We start from the raw sequence: 26,363 nt of genomic DNA, 5'->3' as shown, positions 1-26,363 counted from the left end.
TATGTAGTATTAATAGAAAGAGAAAAAAAAATCGACTGCATTGGCTAGATAAGGCATTTTTAGATTATTAGGTTTTTCTTGCTGGTATTAATTTTATCAGTCCTCCAGTGCTCTATGGGTGCTGCTTTCTTGTTATATAAGAGAACATTTGCTGAGCCAGGAATAGATTACTCCTACTCTGCTGAAGTGTAGCCCAGGTGAAGTGAGGAGAACCACTATGAGCTTTTTATTAAATCATATATCAGGAGCAACCGACACCGTCTCCAGCTGTACAGATAGAGCCGACCAGCTCACGTGAACTCGGAGGGTCTACTGTGAAAATGTCTTTCTGCTTCTCGTAAATAACTGCGGACCTCTGTGTTGTTTTCAGATCGGCTACTGGAATGAGTACGAAAAATTTGTATATATAATGGATCAGCAGGTCACCAACGAGTCCTCTTCTGTGGAAAACCGAACAATTGTGGTCACTACTATTATGGTACACACTCAAGTGGTTTTAAATGTTTCACCTTAAGATTTCTGCCACTCAAGGTCAAGGTGTCCTTTGTTGCAATCTGTCCTGGGAGGGTAGAATTATTGTATTTTCAGTTGCTTTCCATCCACTCACTACATGTTGAAACAGTCGATTCACACAGAGTGTTTCAACTGTATCCGTGTGGGTGCCAAAGCATTTTGGTTTTTTTATATTACAGTGGGCTGTTGTAGTAGTGACATCACAATAACGGCTTTGGTAATGATAACTATACACATCGTGTTCTCATTCAGTGCATACGTAAGTAAAAATGTTTCCCTCTCATTAAGTAAATCGTCAGTGATGCTGGACCAGAGACATGAAATGATCTGCATACAAGGAGGATGTAAACAGCCAATGGCTGCAACCTTTGGCTGTTTATCCCTTGTCTAAAATTTACTTAGTTAAAAAATTTGAGTGAGGATGAGAGCGCTCCAGGAGTAAGCAGCGGTGAGGTCAGTTAGATCAGTTGCAGGCAGTAGCTCCAGTTTAGTGATCATCAGCCATTTTTAAATGTAAGATAAGGTGCGCCTTATCTTACATTTAAAACCATGGCCTCTCTGTCTTTCTGACTTTGCCTATTATGGTTGCATCTTAGGCAAATTCAGAATGAAATAGTCACGCATTCCCATTTCAGTGTCTGGAAACTCATACTCATCTTACCTAGACTGGAAGTAAAGTGTTGTTTAGAGCGAGGGAAGAAATGAAGAAGCGTAGTGCCATTGCATTATTTTTTTCTCTCTGCCAGACATGATTTTGATTTGAACAGAAACCAATTATTGTTTTTAGAGGCATCGCAGTCATCTCATTAGCTTCATGTTTTTATTACTTCCCATGACATTAAAGAAAACGTTTAATGAAAGGACTACCTCGCTTTGTTGGGGTGCAGTTCTTTCATTTTTTGTCTCACCATAACACCGAAGACTGCGGAGCGAAAGGGATGTGGAAGTCTAAAGTTCAACAGGAGCCATGCTGTTGAATGCTCCAAAAACATCAGAAAAAGCCAACAGTCTCCCGTGAAGAAATTGCATTTATTCTGTTCTATTAAGCTGAATAACCTCTGAAAACATGTGTGTGCCATACGACAAGTAAGTACAGCTTTGCTTAATATCCCCCCGAAGGTGACACTGGTTCATCTTTAATGGCAAACATGTTTTGGATGTTACATGTTGGAGGAATGATACAACAATCAAGGCACACAGGCAAAGCATATTAGCATAATCGAGGCGATGAGCAGATTATTTTATTGTCGTAACGGAACAAATAAAAAAAGCAAATTGAACCAGCTTTAAACTACTTTTGTGGTGTGATTCAGACCTTTTTTTTTTAAAAAAAGTTGTTCGATGAAATGAGGTAATCTCCATGTGTTTGATGTCTTTAATCTCTCTGCTGCCACTGACGTTTACTTTATGAACTGGAAAAGTGCTCCATTCAGCTCGTCCTGCCCCCTGTGCCTTCGCTGATGCAAAGCACACGCAACCCCCCGCCTATTGCCCATTTCTGCAGATTTAGATTTTTCTGGATCAGGTTAGCATGAGGGAGGCCTGACATCCTGCTTTGCACTTTGCACTCAGTTATAGATGCTTTGCTTCTCCCGTCGGTGCAGTCGGCCTAGTCCCCCCTGCCACCCACCCCACCCCTTCAGTCCTCCACTTACGTGCCCGTACATGTGTTTAACCTGTGTTTGTCTTTATTTATATGTTCCCCTCATCTGTTCGTGCCCTGCACGTGTGCATGCAGCAGTACCGATAAAGACCTCATGTGACCCATATGGTTTGGTCACTGTGGATGTGATCTTGCTTTACCATGAACTCAAAATTATGTCTAATTAACAGGAAGCTCCATATGTGATGTACAAGAAAAACTATATGCAGATGGAGGGGAATGACAGATATGAAGGCTACTGTGTCGATTTAGCTTCTGAAATTGCAAAACATGTGGGGATAAAGTATAAGCTGTCAGTAGTGCCCGACGGGAAGTATGGAGCCAGAGATCCAGAGACCAAGACGTGGAACGGGATGGTGGGTGAACTAGTCTATGGGGTAAGTGTCAGTCTGCCTGTGTTTCTGTAAACTGTCAGTCTTTTGTCATTGTTTGTGACTCAGCTCGTGACACAAAGCACATAGTAAAACATCCAGTTTTAACAGATTAAGTTTTTTCTTGACCAAAGTAAGTTTGTCTATAGCCAATTAATCCCTTAAAGCTTCAGTCATATGTCATAGAAAACAGTTTTACACTTCCGTATTTTTCGGATTATAAGGCGCACTGTCGATGAACATTTCAGTTTTCATACATAAGGCGCACCGGATTATAAGGCGCATTAACCGAAACAAAACAGTCAGATAAGTCAAACTTTAGTCAACTCATTCTTCTTGCTTCCTCCACTTCCGTACCATTGATTCATTATGTTTAATTCTCTCGCAGCTGCTCTATTCCCATGTTGTTGCAGTATATTAATGACTAACCTCGTATTGTGGATGGATTTGCTCAGTTGTTCTCCTGACTGAAGTTTGGTCCGTTTACAGCATCCTGCCCTGCGATTGCATTTGTCCCTAACCATCGGGAACCCTCACGTGACTTTTATCAAGTGGAAAAAAGTTAGCGTTCATCCTCCAGCTTCACTGTGTTTATGCTATGCTAACATAGCTATATCGCTACCAATCACGTAGCACATCATTATATACCAGCTAGCCCAACTTCAGTAACCCTACAAAAGTCACTACTGTTTAGTTTTCTGTCCTCATTTATGTTGGAAGTGAAAGCAGAGCTGTACGTTTTAATTCTTTCAGAAATCTCTCAGTCAGAACATGCTATATCATGTTTAGGTGGAAACTAGCGAGCTAACTTCATGCTAACTTGTAATTCTGTTAAATTTAATGTTTTCATGGATGCCTGGATGTTAAACTTAACTGTTACACCTGGTAAAGCAGTAACACTGATCATTTTATTAAAGATGAAAGAATTTAGACCGTTTTTAACTCTCAGTGATGCCGCAGTGTTCGTTTGACTTTAGGACCTGAAGTTAACTGAGTTTTGGACACAGATTACTCCGCGAGGTGAGGCTTCTGATTACGGTAGCCGTAATGCTCCGACAATCCATCAAGTGGTGCGGCGTTGTAGCTTACCAAAGTCGTACTTTGGTAAGTACGACTTTGTTCGTACTTTGGTTTCAACCAGAATTCATACATAAGTCGCACTGGATTATAAGACGCACTGTTGATTTTTGAGAAAATTAAAGGATTTTAAGTGCGCCTTATAGTGCGGAAAATACGGTACATAAGAATAAATTTAAAACAAAGAAAAATAAACATATTTATCTGGAGAGTGACTCAGTTTTAGAAATCCCTCCTTCTCCTGTAGAATCTACTCAACTGAGTTTGCCATGTGTCTCGTGGATCACTCACAGCCGAACTGGCTTGAACAAGACAATTTGCATCTTTTATGAGGCCTCAGCTGCTGAACGAACGATGCTAAAACATCTCACACGGTTGACTGCAAATGTAAAAAGATATGCATGCAAACGGTGATTCAGTGCCTGATTCACAATCTGACACCTGTAGTTTCTGCCGTTATGTCTACAGCAATATTAATAGCTGGACCGACAGAGATTGCCATCTATTTTAATTGAACGAGCCGTGACAAGGCCTCATCTAAATTTGTGCATCAACACTCATTTTATATTGCTGCCAATTAACTGCTGGGACGTAAATTCACAATGAACAATAGGCAGCTGCTTTTGCCCAAGACCCCTCCTGAATTTATCAGCGACATGAATCCTTTGTGTTCAGTTTTCTTTAATGTGGATTACGTTACACAGCGCGGTCAGTAAGACCAGAAAAGCAATATTAAAGCAGCAGTCTATTCTGTTCCAGTCACTGCAGACATTTGTCAGCATTTGTTTCTCATACTAACTGATGAGCCTGAAAGGCAAAGCAGAGGATCTGTTGGAGGTGAATTTAACAGGCTGATTCACATTTCATGAACTGCTTACATAAGCTCATCCACCTCTGTCTTCCAACCCTCCGCTTGATTCATGGAGGAGATTTGGATCGAGACAAAGACATTAACAAATGCTGAGTGACTCATTTTTAAATGGCAGATCCCCTCTGAAGGACTTTATCACAGGTCTGCTATTCAGTATATACTAAGCTGTGCCATTTCACAATGTTCATTCTGTTTATTCTGTGAATGTGCTGTGAGTTTGAGTTGGTTTGAGGTTTATCAATATTTACTCTTTTACAGAATTTAACACTTTGTTTGGTTATTATTTCTTTTCTGTTAGACTAAATCCCTCTGTGCCTCCTTCCATTTTCACAGAGAGCTGACATAGCTGTGGCACCACTAACTATAACGTTGGTTCGAGAAGAAGTGATAGACTTCTCTAAACCCTTCATGAGCTTGGGCATCTCCATTATGATTAAGAAGCCCCAGAAGTCCAAGCCTGGGGTGTTCTCCTTCTTGGATCCACTGGCCTATGAGATTTGGATGTGTATAGTTTTTGCTTATATCGGTGTGAGTGTGGTGCTCTTCCTGGTGAGCCGTTTCAGCCCTTATGAGTGGCATCTGGACGAAAACGATGAGGCCAAAGACCCTCAGAGCCCCCCTGACCCTCCAAACGACTTTGGGATTTTTAATAGCCTGTGGTTCTCCCTGGGTGCCTTCATGCAGCAAGGATGCGATATCTCACCAAGGTTGGTTTGTTGTGTTCACTCCACCACATCTCCGATGTCCTTGTCATCTCTCGTTGCATTTTATAGTCCCATACATGCGTTCCCATCATGCATTGGTGCATATAGGTTATTTTGAGCTTCACTATTAGGGCTGTCCACCTAACCTCGTGCTCCACTTCACTGCACTTTCCTCCCATTTCTATATGAGCAAGAAACCATCATCAACTCGTCATCTTTGTGTTTTGAAGCTGCATGCTGGCAGCAATGCTTTGCATCCACAAAATAACTTATATCCACCATGCTGAGGGCTGTAAAATGCACAGGGGTCATTACATTTCATTTAAAGTAGGGGCTTGATTTCCTCATGACTCTTGGAGGGCTACCGTGTTTTTGCTGCATGTCCCATTTTACGGTCATCAACTTGGTGCATATAGGGTATATTGTGTGGAAATGATATCCGTTCCATAACTATATATTTTTCCAACACAATGGCCATCCAGTCATACCCTCTACTCATTCACTCATCCATCCATCCGTTTACTCATCGCTGTTCTGGCATCTCTGACTTCTTCAAGGATTCTTGTTCTGACACTTCCTCTTATTTGACTTTGGAAGATTGTAGAGAAGCTGGTTGAAGAGCTAAAGCAAACTAATTTGACCAAAGGTTCTCACAGATTTTCCCAACGTTTCATGGAATAATTAAACTGGTGATATGTCAAAGATGTTGTTGTTTTTATTTGATTGGACTTTTAACTCTGAGGTTTTTTTTTAATGTAATGTTCAAAGAATAAAGCAGAGAGGGCACCACTCCTGAAAACCTGGAATTTGCAGATTTCTCAGTCTCTAATACCTCACTGAAAAAAAAAATCAATTAAGCAGCAAATGAGGGATTTTATGTTGGCTTCGAAGTACATGCAGTTTTTGAATTAAAACTGCTGATGCTGTAATTTTTGCTAAATTATTCCTTATAGCTCCGACACAGACCAGCAGTTCCCAGGCTACTCTAACAAGAGGAAATGTATTCTCTGATTTCCAATCCTTAATCACACCTTCTGTTGCCTCTAGGACATTTTTGTGGCTAAAGCTTTAACTCTGGTTCAACCACATTTAGACCAACTAATCTCTTATGGAAATGGATCTTACTGTGATTTTCTTTTCAGGATTAACTCCATTTATGAGCAAGTTTTCAGATAACACTGGTAGAGTCCTCACACAGCATCTCTGAAACACACTGTAGGTCTGGTGAAGTGACCGTGAATACACAAGAACAAAAATATAAAAACTAACTAAGAAAACAATAAATTAAGAGAAATCTAGAGCAGCGCATCTGCAATGCAGGGATTCACTGCGATTGAAGTGCGTCCTCATTCAAACAGAGGAATGAGAGTTCATCTGAGAGCAGCCGAGTCAGTACGTGTGTGATCGTTAAAGCAGAGGACCAGAGAGAATAGTCAAATTTGAAATTACGTACCCGGGGTTGAACTGCGAGGTTCCTTCCTCCCCAACGTGTTGATGTGAGCATGCTGATTTCTTGTCTCTACCTCTGCTCTTTTTTTCCTTTTCCTTTTTTTTTTACTCCTCTCAGGTCTCTGTCCGGCCGTATCGTGGGAGGAGTGTGGTGGTTTTTCACCCTCATCATAATCTCTTCCTACACGGCCAACCTGGCTGCCTTCCTCACCGTGGAGAGGATGGTTTCTCCCATTGAGAGTGCCGAGGATCTGGCCAAGCAGACAGAGATCGCCTATGGGACTTTAGACTCCGGCTCCACTAAGGAGTTCTTTAGGGTGAGTGTCTCAAATGCCTGTCGCTATCCTACTGCTGCACTGTATAAACTGACCTCTTTTTAGGTGAATAAGCCTCTATAGCTGTGCTGTGTGTTTTGAGCCATCACCTGCCAGGTAAATAAATAAATCCAAAGACTAATTACTAAAAAAAACCCTTAAACTACTTTTTCTTGATGCAGCACTTTCAAACTACTGAAACCAGACCAACTGTTTAACTACATCTAATTCATTCATTTTAAAACCTAAAAGAAATTAAACATTAGTAAAAACACAAACAGCTGCGCGACAGTTGCATGCGTTTCTTTTGTTTATCGATTTAAAAGTGCTGCCCTGAAATGAATAACTATGCTGAGCTCATATTTCTTTCAGAGAGGAGCACCAGTCCGCTCGTGACTGCCACTGAACTAAATGATGGCATTAGGCTTCAGAGGCAGCGCCTGTTATCAGCCTGTTCACAAATCCATTTTGTCCACAAAATTAACTTTGGTTATCAAAATAATTTTTCCCAGCTTTTTGGCAAAAGGAATAATTCAGCTATGAAACTGGGACAGTAATGCTTCCTCGTGCGGCCATCTGCAGTGCCATTAATCAGACTTTGATTAGCCTCACTGTGTCTTCGCTAATTTACTCAAAAGTGCTTCAGAAGCAAAAAGAAGAAGTACAAAAATAAATGCCTTATAAAAAGAAACAGATCAGGCAACTGGTTAGTGTTTGTCGTTTAGAAAAGCAGGTAAGGTAATTTAAAAGCCTGCATGTTAATTAATGCTGTTATCATTTTGAAACTGATGTATCTGATTGTGTAGATGTAGCTCTGTCTTAGCTTCTTAATCGCTGCCAGATCTTAGATGTCCTCAGGAGGATGTAGTTAAATGAAGTGATTGTTCAGTCTGAGTATCGAACACGTTTTTGTCTGTCTTTGAAACTTTGGAAAAACTTTAAAGAGAAACTAGAAAATGTCATTATAATTCCAATTTGCTGGGCTCTGTCACAAAACTGCAATCTCACAATAGACGCCCTATTCCTTGGAAATGGAAATGTCATTCACATCCGATGTCCAGCTCTGAGCTGTGTCTATTTTTAGTCCCGGTCGTTCTCTTGGTGTGATTGCTTGGAGAGAGTCTGAGACATTTCGGTATATACAAACCCAGCTCTCCCTTTAGACTCGAGAGTGATCGGGATGCTTTAGACGGCATCATTTCACAGTTATGAAACCACATCCTACAATCTCTTCTGAGATTTACAGACAGCATAAATACAGCATGTTTCTCTGTGTCGGTTTGGGTTATTTGCTGCTGGCTGGAGGGCTTTCTTGTTAGGACAGAGTCAATCCAAGCATAATCAAATTAAAGCATGCATGCAGAAAACAATCGCAGACAAAAGAAGAAAAGATTCTGATTATATTTTAACTTCGGGATGAAAGAGCATTGCTTTTGTTTATCGTGTTTAACTCCAGTGAGGGAAGGGTTTTGCAGGGATCTAACCAAGTGTAATATCTGACCCAGGAGGTTTACAAAGGTGTTCAAGCAGAATAGCTCGATCTGCTGTGCAAAACTGACCCGAGGTCTGAAAGCACTGAAATGGAGCAGTCAGTATGATCGGTGCCAAGGAGGTTTGTAACTTGATGTCTCCTGCATTAAATGAAAGTATGAAAAATGGGCCTGTTTAGAAAAGTGTCATGGTGCAAAGGAAATCTTCGTCCCAAAAAGTTGAGGCCGACTGGGAAATGATCTCGACTCGTCTGTTTGGGAAATTTAGAAGGATTTGGTTTTCAATAAAAATGCAAAACAAAACAGCAAGTCACTTATCTGTCAGAAATTCAGTTTAAGTTTACTGGGTTATATCCAAACTCCGCTTGTACAAGGCTGTTGTTATAGCTATAGACAGACAGAAGTGTGGTGGAGTTGAGTTTGCCAGTTTTAAGTTGTTCCTATTATCCATATCTGTGCTCAGTTCACTTCCATCAGCCGACTGGAGTCTTTCAGTGTGGCGTTTCAAGCTTCCTCCTCCAGTCCAAAGACATGCATGTTAGGTCAGCTGGGGATTCTAATTTGGATGAGAGTGTGTTAGCTCTGCGATACACTTGTGACACGCCTCTTGCCCTGTGACAGCTGGGATAGGCTTCAGCACCTCCACAACCCTGACTTGGATAAGCAGAAGTAAATAGATGGCTGGAAAACAGAAGCCGTTGTCTATTTGCCTTATTCGCTTATCATTCTGCAGTATATTACAGATGACTGACACATCTCGCAGCCTTAAAAAAAATATCTCATTCACATCTGTTGAATGAGACATTTTTTACAAATAGATATTAAATTGAATATTTTAGTGGCTTCCTGGTGAGTCATTGCATTGAAGGCAGCACCATAAGCAGCAGTTCCTCTCTGTAGATGCTCTAATCTGTGATGTATTAGACAGGATGTGATTTATCAAAGGTGCTCCTGAGGAGATAATTGACAGACATGTAGTGACTTTGTCTTGAGTGAAAAATATCGGCTCTTTCTGCATACAAACTGGAAATGCCTATGCAGAGGAGCGTTTCTGATTAAAGGTTTTTGAAATTTGGAGATTAGACACTAATGATTAATAGAAGCTATCAATGCATTTCAGCCTGATCATCAAAGAGGATGTATCACTTAATACAGATAATACATGCTCCTTAGGGCTCATATTATATGATGATAACCAGTATGCTAATAATTAAACATACGCTTTAATTATTTGTTCTGGTCCTCAGAAAGGTTTTTTGTCAAGCCCCTCAGCTTTTTAAAGCATTGCAGAGGTAGTTTTATTTAAAATAGATGCAAATTTCTCATATCTATTTTGTGTCTTTCTTTCTGCCATTCTGACATTTAAACCTTCCATTGTATATGGAGTTGTATAAATATGTATAATATTTAAAAAGATAAGTAAAAACATTTTTGGAGACATTTTTGGAACTACACCTATTTGCTACTTGTGGACTAATTAGGAAGTTAGCTTAGTATGAATAGACAGCTACTGTACAGCCTGGTTCTCTCCAAACCTAAAAAAATTTACTAGTATCATTAAAGTTCATTAAAGCATTAAAACCGTAATGTCACAGACTGGTTTGTGAACAACTGTTCACAAAAGAGACCACAATTGAATGATAGTGTTGTTTTTTTATGCTGATTATAGCAAGCTTGTTTAACAAGGTACTGAACTGCCTGTGGGACACAACCTGTCTCCAATCCGTCAGTCTAACTAAGACTGACTTCAGTCTCTCTGAGACAGATTGGCGAATGTTTACAAATAATTGTCTAATCTACAAAGGTGGATAGATTGCTAACATGCTGCAATCAGTCATTCTGTGATGATTAGTGCATCTCTTTGCAATTCAGTGGTTGCATTCTAGTTATAATCCTTTATAAAAGTATTGTTGCCGGAGGTTTCTTCCTGTTAAAAGGGAGTTTTTCCTTCCCACTGTCGCCAAAGTGCTTGCTCATAGGGGCTCATATGATTGTTGGGTTTTTTTCTCTGTATGTATTATTGTAGGGTCTACCTTACAATATAAAGTGCCTTGAGGCGACTGTTGTTGTAATTTGGTGCTATATAAATAAAATTAGAAAGTAGAAAGTAGCTGCCATGCCATTTTTCACTACATCACCATTTGTGGAGAAATTTATGATTTTCAGTTTCAATCTATAAATTTTTGGCTCGACTGTGAATGGAAGTACTTAATGGGAATTTTTTTCTATGCAGACAGCAGAGTTGCATTTTTTGCAGATTTGTCACAGTTAATTACCATATTACCAAAAGCAGATTTCATGTAATCGCCAACTTGACCTCATTCAGTTGCAAAATTATCTCTCAATTTAACAAGTTAAACCATAGAAGTATTACCTCCCTGTACAGCTGCTGGCTGTATAGCGAGAGATCAAAGCCACTCTATATATGAGGTGTAAATATGTTTATTATTGTTGTGAAGTTCTGAAATTTTAACGTAGAGGTTTAAGAGGATTGACTCTTGGCACAAGGCTCAGGTGGCCAGATTTGAGAAACCACTGTTAGCTTCACTTCTTTACAGAAATGATTAAAATCTGCTATATATTATAGGTATTGGGATATTTTGTGATTCATTTTTGCACATAATCTGTCCTGAGCTTCACTCTCCAGTGTGCAACAGTTTACAGAGTATGGTAAACTGAACCAACTAAATTTAGCTTGTTGCATTTCTCTGTGTTGTGTACAGTGATCAGATGTTAGAGTGGGGAAACGAGCGCATGAGCGAAGCAATATTAAAGATGGTTGGGGATCATATTAATAACAGCTTTGTGCTAAATGAGCCATGCTCCTGTTTGGTTGCATTCTTAATTTATTTCCACTGATCATGAACATACAGTAAATGAGTTGTAATTATATCCTTAACCATGCATGTAACTAAATATTGAACGCCGCTATATAAAAACACCAAAAAGAGTGCACATGCTTTGCTTTGGCCCGTTGTCTTCGTTTTGAGATGCCAGCAGCGTGTCAGACACGCTCAGGGCCATGAGTCACTCTTAGCTCTGTCAGCTGCTGAAAGATAAACTGGTTGCTGGAAGAAGGACTACTTCATTTTCAGAATGGATGATGGGCAGTAAACCCAAATTTCTCACTGGCCGGAGGACGTGACCAGCTTGTCATATTCTCGATGTTGTGGTTACACCAGCAATTAATTGAGAATAATTTGTCTCAGTTAAGCCACCGTGGTGAGAAGATTTTGCAGCGCTTATATCAGTTTGACAGCGTGAGGAGTTTCACAGATTTCCGCACAGATGACCGGCCTACTTCTGACAAGCATACATTTACGTGCAACCCAGAGAAGAATTGCAGTTTGCTCACTATGGTCAGACCTGTCATCAGCTATTATTGTCATGCTAACAGTGTTTACATGAACACTCCACTGAACTGAAATCGTGCATATGTCAAGAATGATTCACTTACTAGCCCGAGCCCACAATCCATTACATATCTGGTGAATTATTTATGTTGCCGTACACGTTGCCGAGCTGACACAGTTTGTCAGTTCACTCTGATGTTTTCATTTACTCTCACCTAATAGAAATAATGGAAGACTGACTCACATCACTACTGAACATACAATCTGGAACAAACCGGTCGCACAGACGCTGTTAATAAATATGAGTTCAAGCCAAAGTTCCCTCTGAGATTCATCTCTCACAGCCAAGTGCGGGTCGCATTAGCCCAGTTTAATGTAGCCTCGTTTTTTTTCCCCTCTCTTCTCTATTGTAGACAGCTGTGTACTCCTACTCCCTGGTGCCCAGCGATCAGCCTCTCGCTGGCCATTTTTAGCAGCGTACTGAGTGTCAGAGTAGGGCCGTGCTGTGCATGTCTGTAGCTGCTCCAGCTGGCAGCTGACTGGGCCACAGAGGTGAAGCCGTCAGACTTGAAGTTAGCGGGTCAAATAAGTTAAAGAAGATGCCATTACAAAAGGAGTTCTTGACACTGTCAAAGAAGAGTGTATTTCAGATCACCCATGCACTGCATGTGAAGAAGAAGTACTAGAAAGGTTTTTTTTCCCCCTTTTTTGTTTTCCTGGTGAGTCACAACTCGTGTTATTTCTGTGTTTGTGGTACAATTGGTGTGGATGCATACTGATCCATACTGAACACTAAAGCCAAAACAACAAAAAAGACAACCTGCTCATTTTTCAGGTATTTAAAAATAAATAAAAGGGGGGGGGAAAGCTGTGCAGACGCCTGACTCAAAAGTCATTTTAGAGATTTAAAAGAAGTTAAAAAAAAGATTTTTGTAGCTTCTGTAGCTTCTTTAAGTGCAGGTGGAACTGATGCAGTTCCTTCTTGACCTTAAACACGTCAACGTAAAGCAGGCTCCAAAATCAAAACACATGCACAATGTGTTGCATGCATACATAGTGTTTGCAACTGCGTTTGTGCAGTGTGTGGAGCCTCATCTCAGCTTCCATAGGGCGGGAGGCGAGGTACCCTCTGAACAATAACACAATAATTCAGACTCACATTCTCACCTATGGGACATTAACTATCAACAGTTACCCTAACTCCACTGACTGCATGTCTTTGAACTGTGGGAGGAAGCCGGAGTACCTGGAGAGAATCCACACATGCAAACTCCACACACTAAAATTCAAAAGCGGTACATAAAAAGCAGCTTGTGTGGATTTTTTTTTTTAATGCATCATTTTCTAACCTTTTATCTTTGCAGCTATTATATGACACGCCGTGCTATTAACATATATATAACAATAATATTCCATAAATAATAAAGTAATAAATAAATAAATAATAAAGTGCTGTAAGCCAAAGAGAATAAAGATTGGCTGTTTTACAGGTGAACATGCAAAATAACTCTCTGTTCTTAAGTTTTCAGTATATTTTTAGCTGCTGCTTGATGCAGTAGCTCATGAGCTAAACAGCTACATATGCACAGTACCGGCAAATTCAATCCATGCATCGATGTACAAACAGATTGATTTGAATAAAATCTCGACCGTGATGGCGCCGACTGTGATGAGCTGTGACCTGCTGCGGCGGAGGTCACTCCTGCTTATCGATACTGATACCAAACATGTGCTGCATGTTACTTCTGCTGAGCTGCCAGGTTGTCAGACTTCAGGCTGCTGGCACGGAGCCCACTACCTCTGCAGCACCGTTTGCACTTAAAGGGTAAATCCACTCTGAATTACAAGCAGCACATGTCTGTTAGCGCAGCGCTCGGTACGTGATGAAATCTGTGAGGTCACAGCAGGTGTGGTAACAGCTCGAAACACCTGCTGCTGAAAATAACCACAGCAGCAGCTATCCTCCCTGCGATTCAGAGCCGAGCTAGTTAGGAGTTTTGGAAAATACACTTACTTTCTTGCTGAGCGTTAGATGAAAATATTGATACTACTCATGTCTGTGCACTAAATATAGAGCTGGAGCAGGGAGCTGTGTGAGCGTGACTTCCCTCCCGCTGTCTTGGAGGCGGTCCTAGCCTATATTAGAGGGCAGTTGGCCGGCATAGGAGGGTCGTCAGCTAACACAGCTCACCTGGACCCCTCCAGCCTTTGAAAACTGGCCGCAACTCCTGGCATCAACCGTCTTTAGTGTTTGCACACACACATCCACATGCTGCTGTCCTTTGGCTGAAATGGCTTGTTTCTTCATTCCAGTGTTTTTTTTTTTTTTGTTTGGATGGGGGGAGTTTAGTTTTAATCAATTCAATTTTACCTGTCAATCTCTTGCACGTACTCACTACTTGTAACTTTCCCTCAGCCACTTTGTGACTGTTGACAGTCTTGTCACGAGTACACATTGAAAAACTGAGGTGTAACCTGTTAATTAGAGACCATCAGAGGTGCCTTGATATCTTTTATCTTATCTTGATATATTTTTATAGTTGGATGACAGAGTTCTAATAAAGTATGAGAAACATGTGGGAAACAGAAGTTTCAGCCTCTTGCCACACCTCGGTTATTTTGCACAAATCCCGATAACATCCTTGCGGCTCCGGCTCCGCACTTAAAGTCCAGACCTGTATCAATATTATCATGTAACTCGGACTCCCAGCAGCTTCATGCGATTGTTTTCATGGCTGTCAGTGTGCACCTTGACCTTAACTGTCTCTCTCTTCTCTCTCTGTTCCCCTGAATGCAGCGCTCCAAAATAGCAGTTTATGAGAAAATGTGGTCGTACATGAAATCCGCCGAACCCTCAGTGTTTGCCAAGACAACACCAGACGGGGTTTCCCGGGTACGAAAGTCGAAGGGCAAGTTTGCCTTTCTTCTCGAATCCACTATGAATGAGTACATAGAGCAGCGGAAGCCATGCGACACCATGAAAGTGGGCGGCAACCTCGACTCTAAGGGCTACGGTGTGGCCACACCAAAAGGCTCTGCATTAAGGTGGGTGGGATATTATAACAATATCCTCCATGTTGTTATAGTATTCCACCTACCCTGATGTTTCCTTTTCTCATCCTCTTCTTCTTAAGCCCTTTGTTTTTTTTTTTTCCAAGTGCATCTCCGAGTGAAACATGTTATGAGTTATCTGAATTGAATCACACACATTGAGCCATTTTTGATTTCCTGTCCCACGTATCTGGTTTGTGTCTGTTGTTTTCTCCTGTTTCTTCAGGTTATCAGTATATTAGTCACATCGACGTGCGCACGTGCCACTTTCCCTCCATCCTCTCGTTTGTGTTGTCTCTTCTCCTTCTCACCTTTCCTCTCTTCTCCTTTCCGTGGTGCCCCCCTCCCTCTCTTTTTCCCCTTTCTTTTCCTTTTAAAAATATTTCTTGAATTAATTTGCTAGTTACAATGCTGGTCTGTCAGTTGTGATGAATGTTAAGCTGCATGCTAGATGTTCTTGTTTCTAAATGATCAATGACAGAATGTCCCCATCCCGCACACTTCAGTTACAAATGTAACCCTCCATGCCACCTCTCTAATATTTAACGTTTTCTTTGCTGTAAAAATGCTTCTTACCCTTCCACACCAGTGAAATTCTTTACCAATTTGTCCCTCCCGTGCTCCCCCTATGAACCATTGATATTTATCACTATTTCTTACTAATATTCTATATTAGATTTCTCACGGACCTGTTCATTTTCTTACAAGTTATGTTTTATCGTTTCAAGAAATGCTGTTAACCTGGCAGTGTTAAAACTGAATGAGCAAGGCCTCTTGGACAAATTGAAAAACAAATGGTGGTACGACAAGGGAGAGTGCGGCAGCGGGGGAGGTGACTCTAAGGTCAGCCTCAATGTCACCAAAGTCGGGTATCCTAGAACAGAGTAATCGGCAAGGCTGTCGTCACGGAGTGTAGCATTTGGGGCCAATCACGTGTTTAGAAGTTACTCGTCATTACCTGTGGCTTTACTATTATTTATTATGCAACAGTGATCAACTGGGAACCCTTTGCTTGGCTAATGGAGGAGGAAAAAAAATGTGAGATAAACCAGAGGTATGTGACGCAGGAGGTAGGAAAGGCAGTGGGTAAAGCTGTGCTCGTGACAGAGTAGTTTTTGGTCTGTGGTTATGAAAGATGGAAACTTTCATTTTTCTTCTGTTTTTTTATATCTACAGACCAACATGAATGTTCTTTAAAACTAACGCTAGAAAGAGTGAATAAAATGTACGTGCACTCTCCAATCTGCTGCTTAAACCGCTAGGGCAGGCACAGGAAACAGCGTTGTCTTGAGGGGACTAAGCATTGCAGGCAAACGTGAGAATTCTAATGACAGAGTGACGACTAATGATTCAAACTTTTTTTTTTGTCCGACATCCTCTCACTGAAATCCAGAGTAAGACTGACAGAAACCTTTGCTTGGTCTTGATCAAAGGCCAGTCAAAGAACTTTCCCTGGCCATCCTGACCTGGCAAACCCTTCAACGGTAGAGTGTAAGATACGACCAGGGGCTCCATTTGTGCAAGAGGATTTGATTTGTGCTTTCATCTTCTCGCCAAGTTACTGTTTCGTAATAGCTAAAAAGTGTAACTGTGAATTTTGTGAAGATGCATTCAGCCCTGAAAGTGAGACTATGCAACGTTTCCTTAATAGCCCACTATTATAACCATAAGAGTCACTCACATACAGGACAATGACATGCTGGATTTATCACAGGGGCGTAATTTCCGGGGGGGGGGTTGTGGGGGTTACGCCCCCCCCCCCCCCCCCCCCCCCCCCCCCCAATAATCAGACCCAGCCAATACAACTCCCCCAATAAAATTATGAATTATCTTGAATTATCTTGAATTATCTTGCATAAATAGACTGTTGATTTGCTTTACTCATTTCAGGTATTACCAGGAAAATTGTTGCATGTTTAATCATCTGGGAATTTACCCAGATTTATTTATTTATTGTGACCGAGATCTTCGCCCCCCCCCCCCAATATTCAGCACAAAGTTACGCCAATGATGTATCCTTTTCTTGTTTATCTGTCACATGATAAAACTCACACTAGATGTAATTCAAAGCTCATTACACTGTCTTTGAAAGGTTATGTAGTCTCACTTTCCATGTTAAGTTAAAACAAAAAAGAGAAATTAAATGATAATAGAGGACATTAGCTAATTATTACTGTAAAGCATGTCTTGCTTTTTCATACTGTGTGCACGCGCATACTAACTTACATCACTTCAAACTTTGCAGAAGAGCTGCAACCTTTCTTTGCACATCAGTGTCTTTCAAATATTGACACTGATGACATATATATATATATATTTCCCCCCTTAATCAAATCAGTTGTACAAACTTTCCATAAATGAGGCCCCTGATCTTTTGTTTTAGACACCAGGATCTAGACTCTGGATCCATCTCTGCCTCTGCTCTTCAGCTTGCATCATGACCACAGTACACTTGACATATTATGAGAGAAGAGACAGGACGAACTTTCTTGTTACTGACTCTGGTCGTCCCATTCCTGAGTGAGCAGGATATGGATACTGCCAGAGGGGGTAACGCAAAGAAACCGTCTCCTCTCACTGGCAACTGTCCTCTGTCCCTTTATGTCCAGTTAGAAAGAGAGCAGCTGATCAGTGCAACAGTATCACTCCGGACTGCCACATTTCTTTGTCCTTGTTTCACTTTCAGAAACACCAGTGTTGGCAATTCAGCAATAATATGGAGATATATTGTATGTAAAGACCACTGCTGTTATCACTGGGAGCCCTCAAATGAAATTCAGCACATACATGTATATGTATAGACTACATATCACATATATTTTAAAATGTTTTCATGTTTGTCTACTCTGAGATATTCTAAATTTATTCGGTGAAGCTGAACTAATTTAAACCTTTTATATTTGTTCCTGTGGGTTATTTTGGTATTGAGTGATTTTGCATGAGTTTTTTGTGTTCTTCTTTGCTGTCTTGAATGTTTCCCCCTCTTTTCTGTATTCCTGTCCTGCAGAGAGTGTGAAAGGTAAAGTTGTGAGGTCACTTAAATCACGCAGTAAAAGAATCACCTGTGCAAATTTGTATGAAATCCTACAAAGCACTAAAACTTGTGAAATTTTAAATTCCATATGTCTTAGCACAGAACCAAGCATAAGCAAAAGGGGTGAACCCACACCTCTTTGATGGAGGCACACTGACGCTGGAGATGAATTATTTAGCTTCACAAATGTAAGATGTTGTATTCCATTGCAACAGCCTGTACAGGTGTTCGTTATGTTCTTTTTCAGTCCCGCACTTTGTCACGGGGGTTGGGCTTATACTTCTTTTAAGGACTGATCCAATGAAAGTCCTATTTCATAAGTCAGCTACAGATTTCACATGTGGCTCTGCAGACAGATTTAGGCTGTTTACGCATACATTTGTTAAGATTCCTGGAGGAAATTATGCCTAATAATCACAGATTTCAATGAAATCTAATTGACACCGGATGCATCATTAATTTCCCTTTTAAATAATTAGGCAATCAAAAGTGAGATAAAAGCAGGCGTCTGTGGACTATAACAATGAACCATATCGGGGTTTTTTCACGTTAAAATAACATTTTTGAGTATTTATAGCATGCCAAGACATGTAACAGGAAAGTGGCCTGACAGTACTGTCGCATTTTTTAACATTTAAGCAAATCCAAGAGTTGAAAGCTGTCAAGTATGTAGGTGGGCTGCACAATCTTTTGTCTTAAAAATTATAAATACAAATAAGGGAGATAGCTGGCAGAAAGTTGTGAAATGGTATATAATGCACAGTTCTAATAGCTTCAAGCAGATATCAGTGTGTCCTTCAATCCTCACTTTCTGCAGGCTCCCATAACGGGAAGCTGGTCTGTAAACATAATGATCAGAAATCTGCTGAAACACATTTGTGACATAATGTATAAAATGTGTCACCATTCAACTGAATTAGTGAAACTGTTGACAATATAAATGTTTGTATAAAAAAAATTAATGTAAAAATAATATCTGTTTAAAATATAAGAACCTAATTCTGCAGTGCTGCTTATATTTTACTTTATAGCATATTACTAAACCCAGTGAGTACTGCTGGCAGCGATGTATTTTTGGCTTTCAGTTTAATTTGGACCATTTGTTGTAGAAAGGATCTCTGTTTGCTTTAAATGTGAATCAGTCTGATAGATCACCCTTTTTAACTGTTTGGGTTCGCTCTCAGTGGAGCGAGCCGTGAAATGCTATTACTTCAGAGGTTTGGGACAGCTCCCAGTGTTTGTCTCTCTGACAGTAAATGACAGGTTGAGTTATTTAGCAGTACACACCACAATGCAGCCAACTGTGTGTCTCTGGGGCAAACTATTTACAAACCCAAGCACGATAAAATAGCCCAAAAAAGCCTGTGCCTCCAGCTGCTTCAATAATGTGCTTCTGTGCAGAGACTGGATATGGATGCATCCGTTTTGTGTTTAGGTTTATTCATATAGGAAAGATTCAGAAAAATACATTTGCATTCCTAAACTGTGAGTCTGGGCAGTGGCTGTTGTTTAAAAGCACATGGTCACCACCTGGTGGTGAGCTTGAACCGCTTTATGTGATGACCAGCAGGCTGTTGCAGTCCACCTTGTGATGTTTTCCCCCTACTGGATGAAAAATCATGTTCATAATTTATAACAAATAGATTTTTTTTAAAAGCAGCTCAGTTGAGTAGATCATTCTACCCAGAATGCCACGAGGCAGGGTAGATGTTAGCCAATAACAACCAGTCATTATCCTAACCAGCTCGCCGGTTTATGCTAATTACATTTACCACTGTAATCTCTGCTGTGGCCTCTCTTAGTGCACCAAAGTGGAGAATAAATACAGCCAGAAAATCAAGATACAAACCACTAGATGTTGCTTCATAAAAAGTGTTTGTATTGTGCAGAATGAGGTGCCTTTAAACAGTTATTATGAAAATCATTTAGGTTGGTAGCAGTTGTGCCTGCTCTTAAGTTGATTTCTTTGGTTTGTTGTTCATCCTCATAGTGTCTGTAAATCTTCTTCAAGATAATACAATTATAAATATAAATGTGTAGGATCTTCCTGATGATTCTGCTTCAGAGGAAAATATTAAACTCTGCCTAACTGCCGACGTTAAATTGGCTCTGACTCGATTGCATTTATAATCATGCGTCTAGCGTCTGCTGTTTGTCTCTGTAGTGTTCAACGCTCAAACAAACTAGTCTCAACTTTGCCCTTCAAAGTGCTCTTCTTGGAGATCAGGACTACAGATCCCTTTGTTCTTTTAATATTCATTTATTTTTTATGTATTATTGCAAAACACAAGGCGTATTTGACAAGGGGGAAAACACACACACACACAGTGGTGAGAACAATATATTGGACGATGATGATGGATTGCATACACTGATCTTTATTTTCTGAAAGGAAACAAGCCTGGAAATCTAGCAGTCGAGGAAATGCAGCATAATGTCTTCCACAAAAAATCCCTGCAAATCATGACTCTGACCTTTGGAGTCAGCGAGTCTCAAAGCAAACGAATAAATCAAGATCGTTTCATGATCCCTTTATAATTTCCTCTGATGTGATTGGTCACTCTGAGTTAAAAGGGGTGATTTTGTGAGACATTAGCCTCCTAATAGCTGTTTATAAAATTGGACTGCTGTTTGTCTGTTAGTCAGGAAAGGGTTCCTGTTAGATCCACCTTGCTGAACTTCAAAAAGGCTGCCCATAGCAACAACAACAACAACAAAAAGATAATAATGTGCCCTCAGCAATTACTGCCTCTGTTTTCTTTCATTCCCTGAAAGCTATGCAGCAGCTGCTTTATTCTGCAAGTTTAAATCTTTTTTTTCTTCTTCTTGTGATCAGTGTGTGCCGATTACTCAAAGCGATATAGGTGGGGTCTGGCATGCTAGGTTAGCCATGGATCATGAAAGTCATATTTTTATCTATATACTGCAGTGTTGCTTGCTATCTGTGATATGTTGGCCAGGACCCTACTCTATCGCTTTGTACAGTATAAAGTAGTTTTTAAAAAAGTTGAATAACATAAAATAACATAATACAATGTTATTTATGTTATTTCCCACGTGAAGAACTCCTGTAAACCTTGCAGTATTGAAACTCAGTGAACAAGGCATCTTAGACAAGCTGAAAAACAAATGGTGGTACGATAAGGGTGAATGTGGAACCAAGGACTCTGGAAGTAAGGTCAGTCGCTGCAGGTCTTTTTACACTGATTGCTAAAATGCATTTTGATCGAAATGTTCATACGCAAACATCGAAAGCACACAACAACACATGGAAAACATTCAAAACTAGGTTTGCCCTACACATACCGCAGTGCAACACACACCTACACTTTGAACACGGCTCATTACATTAACTTCTTTGTTTGTAGACAATTCTCAATTTCTTAAAAAATAAATAAATTTTTTTTGCATGAGAACACACAAGTTTTTTTTTTAAATTCATACCATTTGAATTGAAACCATTATACTGCTGTTTTTCACCCAGACTTGTAGTTTATTGCTGATCTTATTCATTGGTATGTGAAATAGTTTCTCTGGATTTCCCAAAGGCATCCTTATTCTGACAAAGTCCAAACTGACCTTTAAATACCATCTGAGCTCTAAAGTGCTCAAATGGTATTTAATAGTCACGTCTCAAAGATGGAGTGTCAGAGTAAGGAACGTTTTGTTAAAAAAAAATAATTAAAATTAAGAGATTTATATCCTAGAAGGTCAACAAAAAAGCAGAATTTACCTTTTTGTCTTCTTTTTTTTTAGAATTATACAATATATGTTAAGACTCACATACAAATGAATTTCAATATTAGGCTTTTTTTAATAGCAGCAAAATGGTTCAATTCACCTTCTACAGCTTGCCACCTTGATTGTTACATATGCAGTGTTTTTGAGGCTAAGTTTAACAGCTATGATAGTGATCTGAGGATTGTAGACCTGTACGACCACGACCGCCTTCCGCTAGACGTGGCCTCGTAAAGAGACCATAAAACAGGCAAAAGATAGCAAGTCTCTCTACATTCACCTTCACAGCCACTTAGAGCACAAATAACTTGAGACTAGAACCTAGACAGATTTGAGTTGCTCCAACTTTTCTCATTTTTAGGTAGCCATACCTCAGAGGGATTTGTAGACAGATTTAGCAGCCTCCTAACAGTTTCTGTGTAGTCATAGCGCAGCAGGGTGTAAATATAGTGTAGGTTTTTATGTTAGTGTATATGAGGTCAGCCTCAAAGTGCCAGTTAAAAGAAGTCTTAACGGAGGTCTTTACCTTCCCCAGGACAAGACAAGTGCACTAAGCCTGAGCAACGTGGCAGGAGTCTTCTATATTCTAGTCGGAGGGCTTGGCCTGGCTATGACCGTGGCTTTGATAGAGTTCTGCTATAAGTCACGGCAAGAAACCAAAAGACTGAAGCTGGCAAAGAATGCCCAAAACTTTAAGCCGGCCCCTCCTGCAAACACCCAGAATTTTGCCACGTACCGTGAAGGCTACAACGTCTATGGGACAGAGAGTGTGAAAATCTAAAGGGTATGTATACTGTGACCGTAACCTGTTTAGAAATGTACTGAAGTCACATATAAGTGAAATGTTAAAGTTTTGTCTTCAGATGATTCTCAACTTTTAAACTTGCTTCGAGGTTTTTTTTTGTTTGAAAAATAAGAAGTTGGAAACCTTTTGAACCATAGACTGTATATAAAAGATGGACGCTTCCAAGTCTGAAAAGTGAATCTTCCTAAACTTACATTAGTGGCCAGCAGGGGGTGAATGCTCCTGCAAAGCAAAGTCAAAATGGAGTGTGTGAGTCTGCCGTGTTCCTCAGTTTCGTCTGTCAGTGATGTTAAAGCTGAGTACATGTTAACCCCACTCAGCAGCCAGAGCCTGAACTTCAGCAGGTGCAGCAGTGATGAGCAGTCAACCTTGTAACGGCCGTTTCTACCCACTGTTTGTTTCTACAGTGGAAACAATGTGTCTTTTTGGGCTGGTTTTCATATTCGTTTTGTGTTGTCGGCTTGTAAAAAATAAAATAAAAATCGTATGTGTGTCGTCGTTTGGGCTCCGCCAGGGCTGCCCTTTGTCACCAATTCTATTCGTAGTTTTTATGAACAGAATTTCTCAGCGTAGCCAAGTGGCGGAAAGCTTTCACTTGGTTGGTTTCAGAATCTCATCTCTGCTTTTTGTGGATGATGTGGTTCTGTTGGCTTCATCGGGTAATGGCTTCCAGCTCGGACACACTCGCAGCCGAGTGTGAAGCAGTGGGAATGAAAATCAGCACCTCCAAATCTGAGGCCATGGTCCTCAGCCAAAAAAGGGTGGAGTGCTCACTCCAAGTCAGGGATGAGCTCCTGCCCCAAGTGGAGGAGTTTAAGTATCTTGGGGTCTTGTTCACGAGTGACGGGAGAAGGGAGCGGTAGATCGACAGACGGATTGGTGCAGCGGCTGCAGTGATGTGGACGCTGTACCGGTCCGTTGTGGTGAAGTCGTGCTGAGTGTAAAAGGGAAGCTTTCGATGTACCGGTCGATCTACATCCCCATCCTCACCTATGGTCACCGGCTGTGGGTGCCGACCAAAAGTGGCAGAAATGAGCTTCCCTGAAGGGTGGCTGGCCTCTCCCTTAGAGATAGGGTGAGAAGTTCAGCCATCCGGGAGGGGCTCAGAGTACTCCCCTCCTCCACATCAAAAGGAGCCAATTGAGGTGGTTCAGGCATCTGATAAGGATGCCTCCTGAGTGCCTCCTGGGTAAGGTGTTGCGGGCATTTACCACCGGGAGGAGGTCCTGGGGCAGACCCAGGGCACGCTGGAGAGATTATATCTCTCGGCTGGCCTGGGAACGCCTGGTGTTCCCCTGGACAAGCTGGAGGAGGTGGCTGGGGAGACGGAGGTCTGGGCTTCACAGCTTAGGCTGCTGCACCCGTGACCCGGCCTTTGATCAGCAGAAGGGTATGGATGGATGGACGTATGTGTGTCTTCATAGGAGTAGAGATTTGTGTTGGTGTGGCAGTGTAGCCTGTAGGTTTATATTGTTAAGTGGTAATTTTGAAAGTAAGATTCAGGTCATTTTACATGTAACGGGTAGTGTAATGAATTACTTTCAAGGTTGTACTTAGGTAACATACTGCATTACTTTTAAGAAAAGTAATGAGTAATTCAGCAGCTTTTTAAGTAACATCCCAACACTGCTGATGTCACATTAGCTGCATCCCTCCTTTATATACAGTCTGTCTTTAACACACATTCAATTCAGTCTCACCTTTCTTTTCATAATATTTCACTCTGCTTGACTCTAATCTGTAACTGATTGTTGATTACCAAGCTTAGTATCTAAAGTAAATTGAACATTTTATCAAGTTTACCTAACCTACTGCAGCTGGTTTGATGCCCTCAGATCTGATGAGCCTGAAGTAATAATTTTCTGTAGTTAACTCACTTTTGTGAAGCAGCAGGGGAATCTTGTCTTTTGAATCAAATAAGCTGAAATTAAATACCCACACACGGCAGTTTTTCATTTGACTCTCTTTTGCACATCTTCTGGCTTCACACAGGTGAATTGTTTCGATTCCCGCCGGTGATCCTGGATGGAAACTGCCACTCTGTGTGACCCCGACACTCCGTGGTTGGCGTCCTGGAGGCAACGGCCTTCTTTGTCACCAACTTGGACACAAGCCTACAAGTCAACAAGTGCTCATTTTGGGTTATGAACCCATCACACTAACAGAGGGCAATGTTGCAACAGGACTTTTGCTTCTGGAAACATGGGATTTGCCTCTCGTAGTGCCTTATGGAGCATTTCTGCATCATGGCAATGCAATTTAAAAATTTAATTCACTTGAAAATAAAAAATAAATAAATAAAAAAAATCTGTGGAAGTAGGGCAAAACATTGTTTCAAATGACAAACAAACTGTTGTAATTTCAGTTGTTTTCTATTTTAAAGAAGAAGAAGACAGAAAAAAAAAAAGCCATGATTTGAAATCAAAATCCTGGATTACTTATTTAGTCATTTGAATCCTTTACAGACATATTTTTGTGGTGAACTCTTAAGTTGGATAAATGTTATATTTAGTGAAGTAAAGTCATTTTCTTGTTTTACTATAAGCTTTTTTTCAGTGTATCAGAATATCTAGGACAAGCATCGAACACTAGGGTTAAGATCAATTTAACTGACAATAGTGAATCCAGGTTTTTACTCGGAAAATATCGATAATGTGAAATTAGTGGTCATCTTAAACAGCTTAGGTGGTGTCATTTTCAAAGCCAGCTGGACGTCACATACGACTGAATCTGTTTTAGATGCTTGTTTTGAATCGACTTTGTGCGACTGCATTTCTTTCAGCTGCCACTCTTTGAAAAGAAGCGATTCTTTTATTGAAATGAGGCCCGTGTTTGATCACTTAATGCCATATTGTTGAAATCAAAAGATTCATAAATACTTTAGAGGCTAGGAAGGTGACCCCTTTTGATGTAAACCGAACATTCAAATGGTTTAACTGAGCTTATGGTTTACACTTTGTACACACTTTAGAAGCTGTTCTCATGTAAGCGCAGTATCTGCAGCTGTGATTCTCAACATCTCTTTTTTGTTGGTAAATGATAACACACCATAGCTTCTTTGGTCGTGAAAAGCTTTCTGTGTCTATGCATTATGCAGAGGGGTGAAACTGTACATTGAGGGAAGAGCAACGAATGAAACATTTGTCTGTTTGTATAAGTGAAATTTTTATATACTGAATAGTGGGGGGGGAAAGAACCTACAACCGCTACAAACAATGTATGCCTACATTTGTTTAGTATATCAGACTTTCTCATCCTTTTATTCCCCAGAAAAAAGTGCATGTGAATTTGGTAATAGTTTTAAACAAACTGCAGATCAAAATTGACCCTGGTTTAGTTAGTGTCTGTTAATGACATCTGATTTGGTTTAGTTTTTCCAGTTCATTTGTAACAGTACCTCAACCATGAGAGTTGCATGTATGGACACAGTGAACCTCTGTGGAGGGGTCATGTACAAAGGATTTTATTACATTTCCTTAATAAAAGCAGGTTTATATTTACATGTGACTTTTATCTTTTGAATCCTTCAGATTACGCTACAAAAAAAAGCTTATTTGCTTGTTGTTTGTTTGTTGGAAAATGGCAAGTAGGTGCAGCAGTTTATTGAAACATGCACACATATATGTGTCAATACTGTGGAATAGGGTTAGGGCCACTGGTAAAAGACAAAATTGGGCATGTCTTTTTTCAGTTTTTTCCCCAGTTGCCCCAATTTTCTTCTGCACTTTCCAGATGGTATTGCATCATTTTTGACAAGATCCTCAACATCACTGACTAAAATGCAGCATAAACCACATCAAAGCTTCCACCATGTGTTACAAATGGCTGTAGTCACTGTTGCACGTTTCTCCTGACCTCTTCTGTATATATTCAGAATTTGAAGCATTCAATACAATTTTATTTAGGCACTGTATACTGTCAGACAATACA

General features: G+C 40.4%; 1 protein-coding gene across 6 annotated transcripts in view; it reads left to right on the top strand.

Moving 5' to 3' along the window:
* LOC102795589 (glutamate receptor 3-like) overlaps positions 1-25,933 on the top strand; it is an 85,012-nt gene extending 59,079 nt beyond the window's left edge. For 4 of the 6 annotated variants that reach the window (XM_035912729.2, XM_035912730.2, XM_035912727.2 and 1 more), the window contains 8 exons: positions 371-478; positions 2,347-2,553; positions 4,829-5,202; positions 6,767-6,965; positions 14,603-14,850; positions 20,954-21,068; positions 22,164-22,412; positions 24,426-25,933. In XM_035912729.2, the coding sequence (XP_035768622.1) occupies positions 371-478; positions 2,347-2,553; positions 4,829-5,202; positions 6,767-6,965; positions 14,603-14,850; positions 20,954-21,068; positions 22,164-22,409 (1,497 nt within the window). In that variant the 3' untranslated portion in view covers positions 22,410-22,412; positions 24,426-25,933. Of the gene's footprint in view, positions 1-370; positions 479-2,346; positions 2,554-4,828; positions 5,203-6,766; positions 6,966-14,602; positions 14,851-20,953; positions 21,069-22,163; positions 22,413-24,425 lie in introns of those variants that run through there. The other 2 variants (XM_035912733.2, XM_035912732.2) reach the window with 2 other exon arrangements.
* Positions 25,934-26,363: the final 430 nt, after the last annotated feature.

The sequence above is a fragment of the Neolamprologus brichardi genome, chromosome 10 (assembly GCF_056152115.1).
Source record: "Neolamprologus brichardi isolate AB-2024 chromosome 10, ASM5615211v1, whole genome shotgun sequence".
Taxonomy (NCBI): domain Eukaryota; kingdom Metazoa; phylum Chordata; class Actinopteri; order Cichliformes; family Cichlidae; genus Neolamprologus; species Neolamprologus brichardi.
The sequence above is the reverse complement of the archived record's forward strand: the minus strand, read 5'-3'. Positions and strand labels throughout refer to the sequence as shown.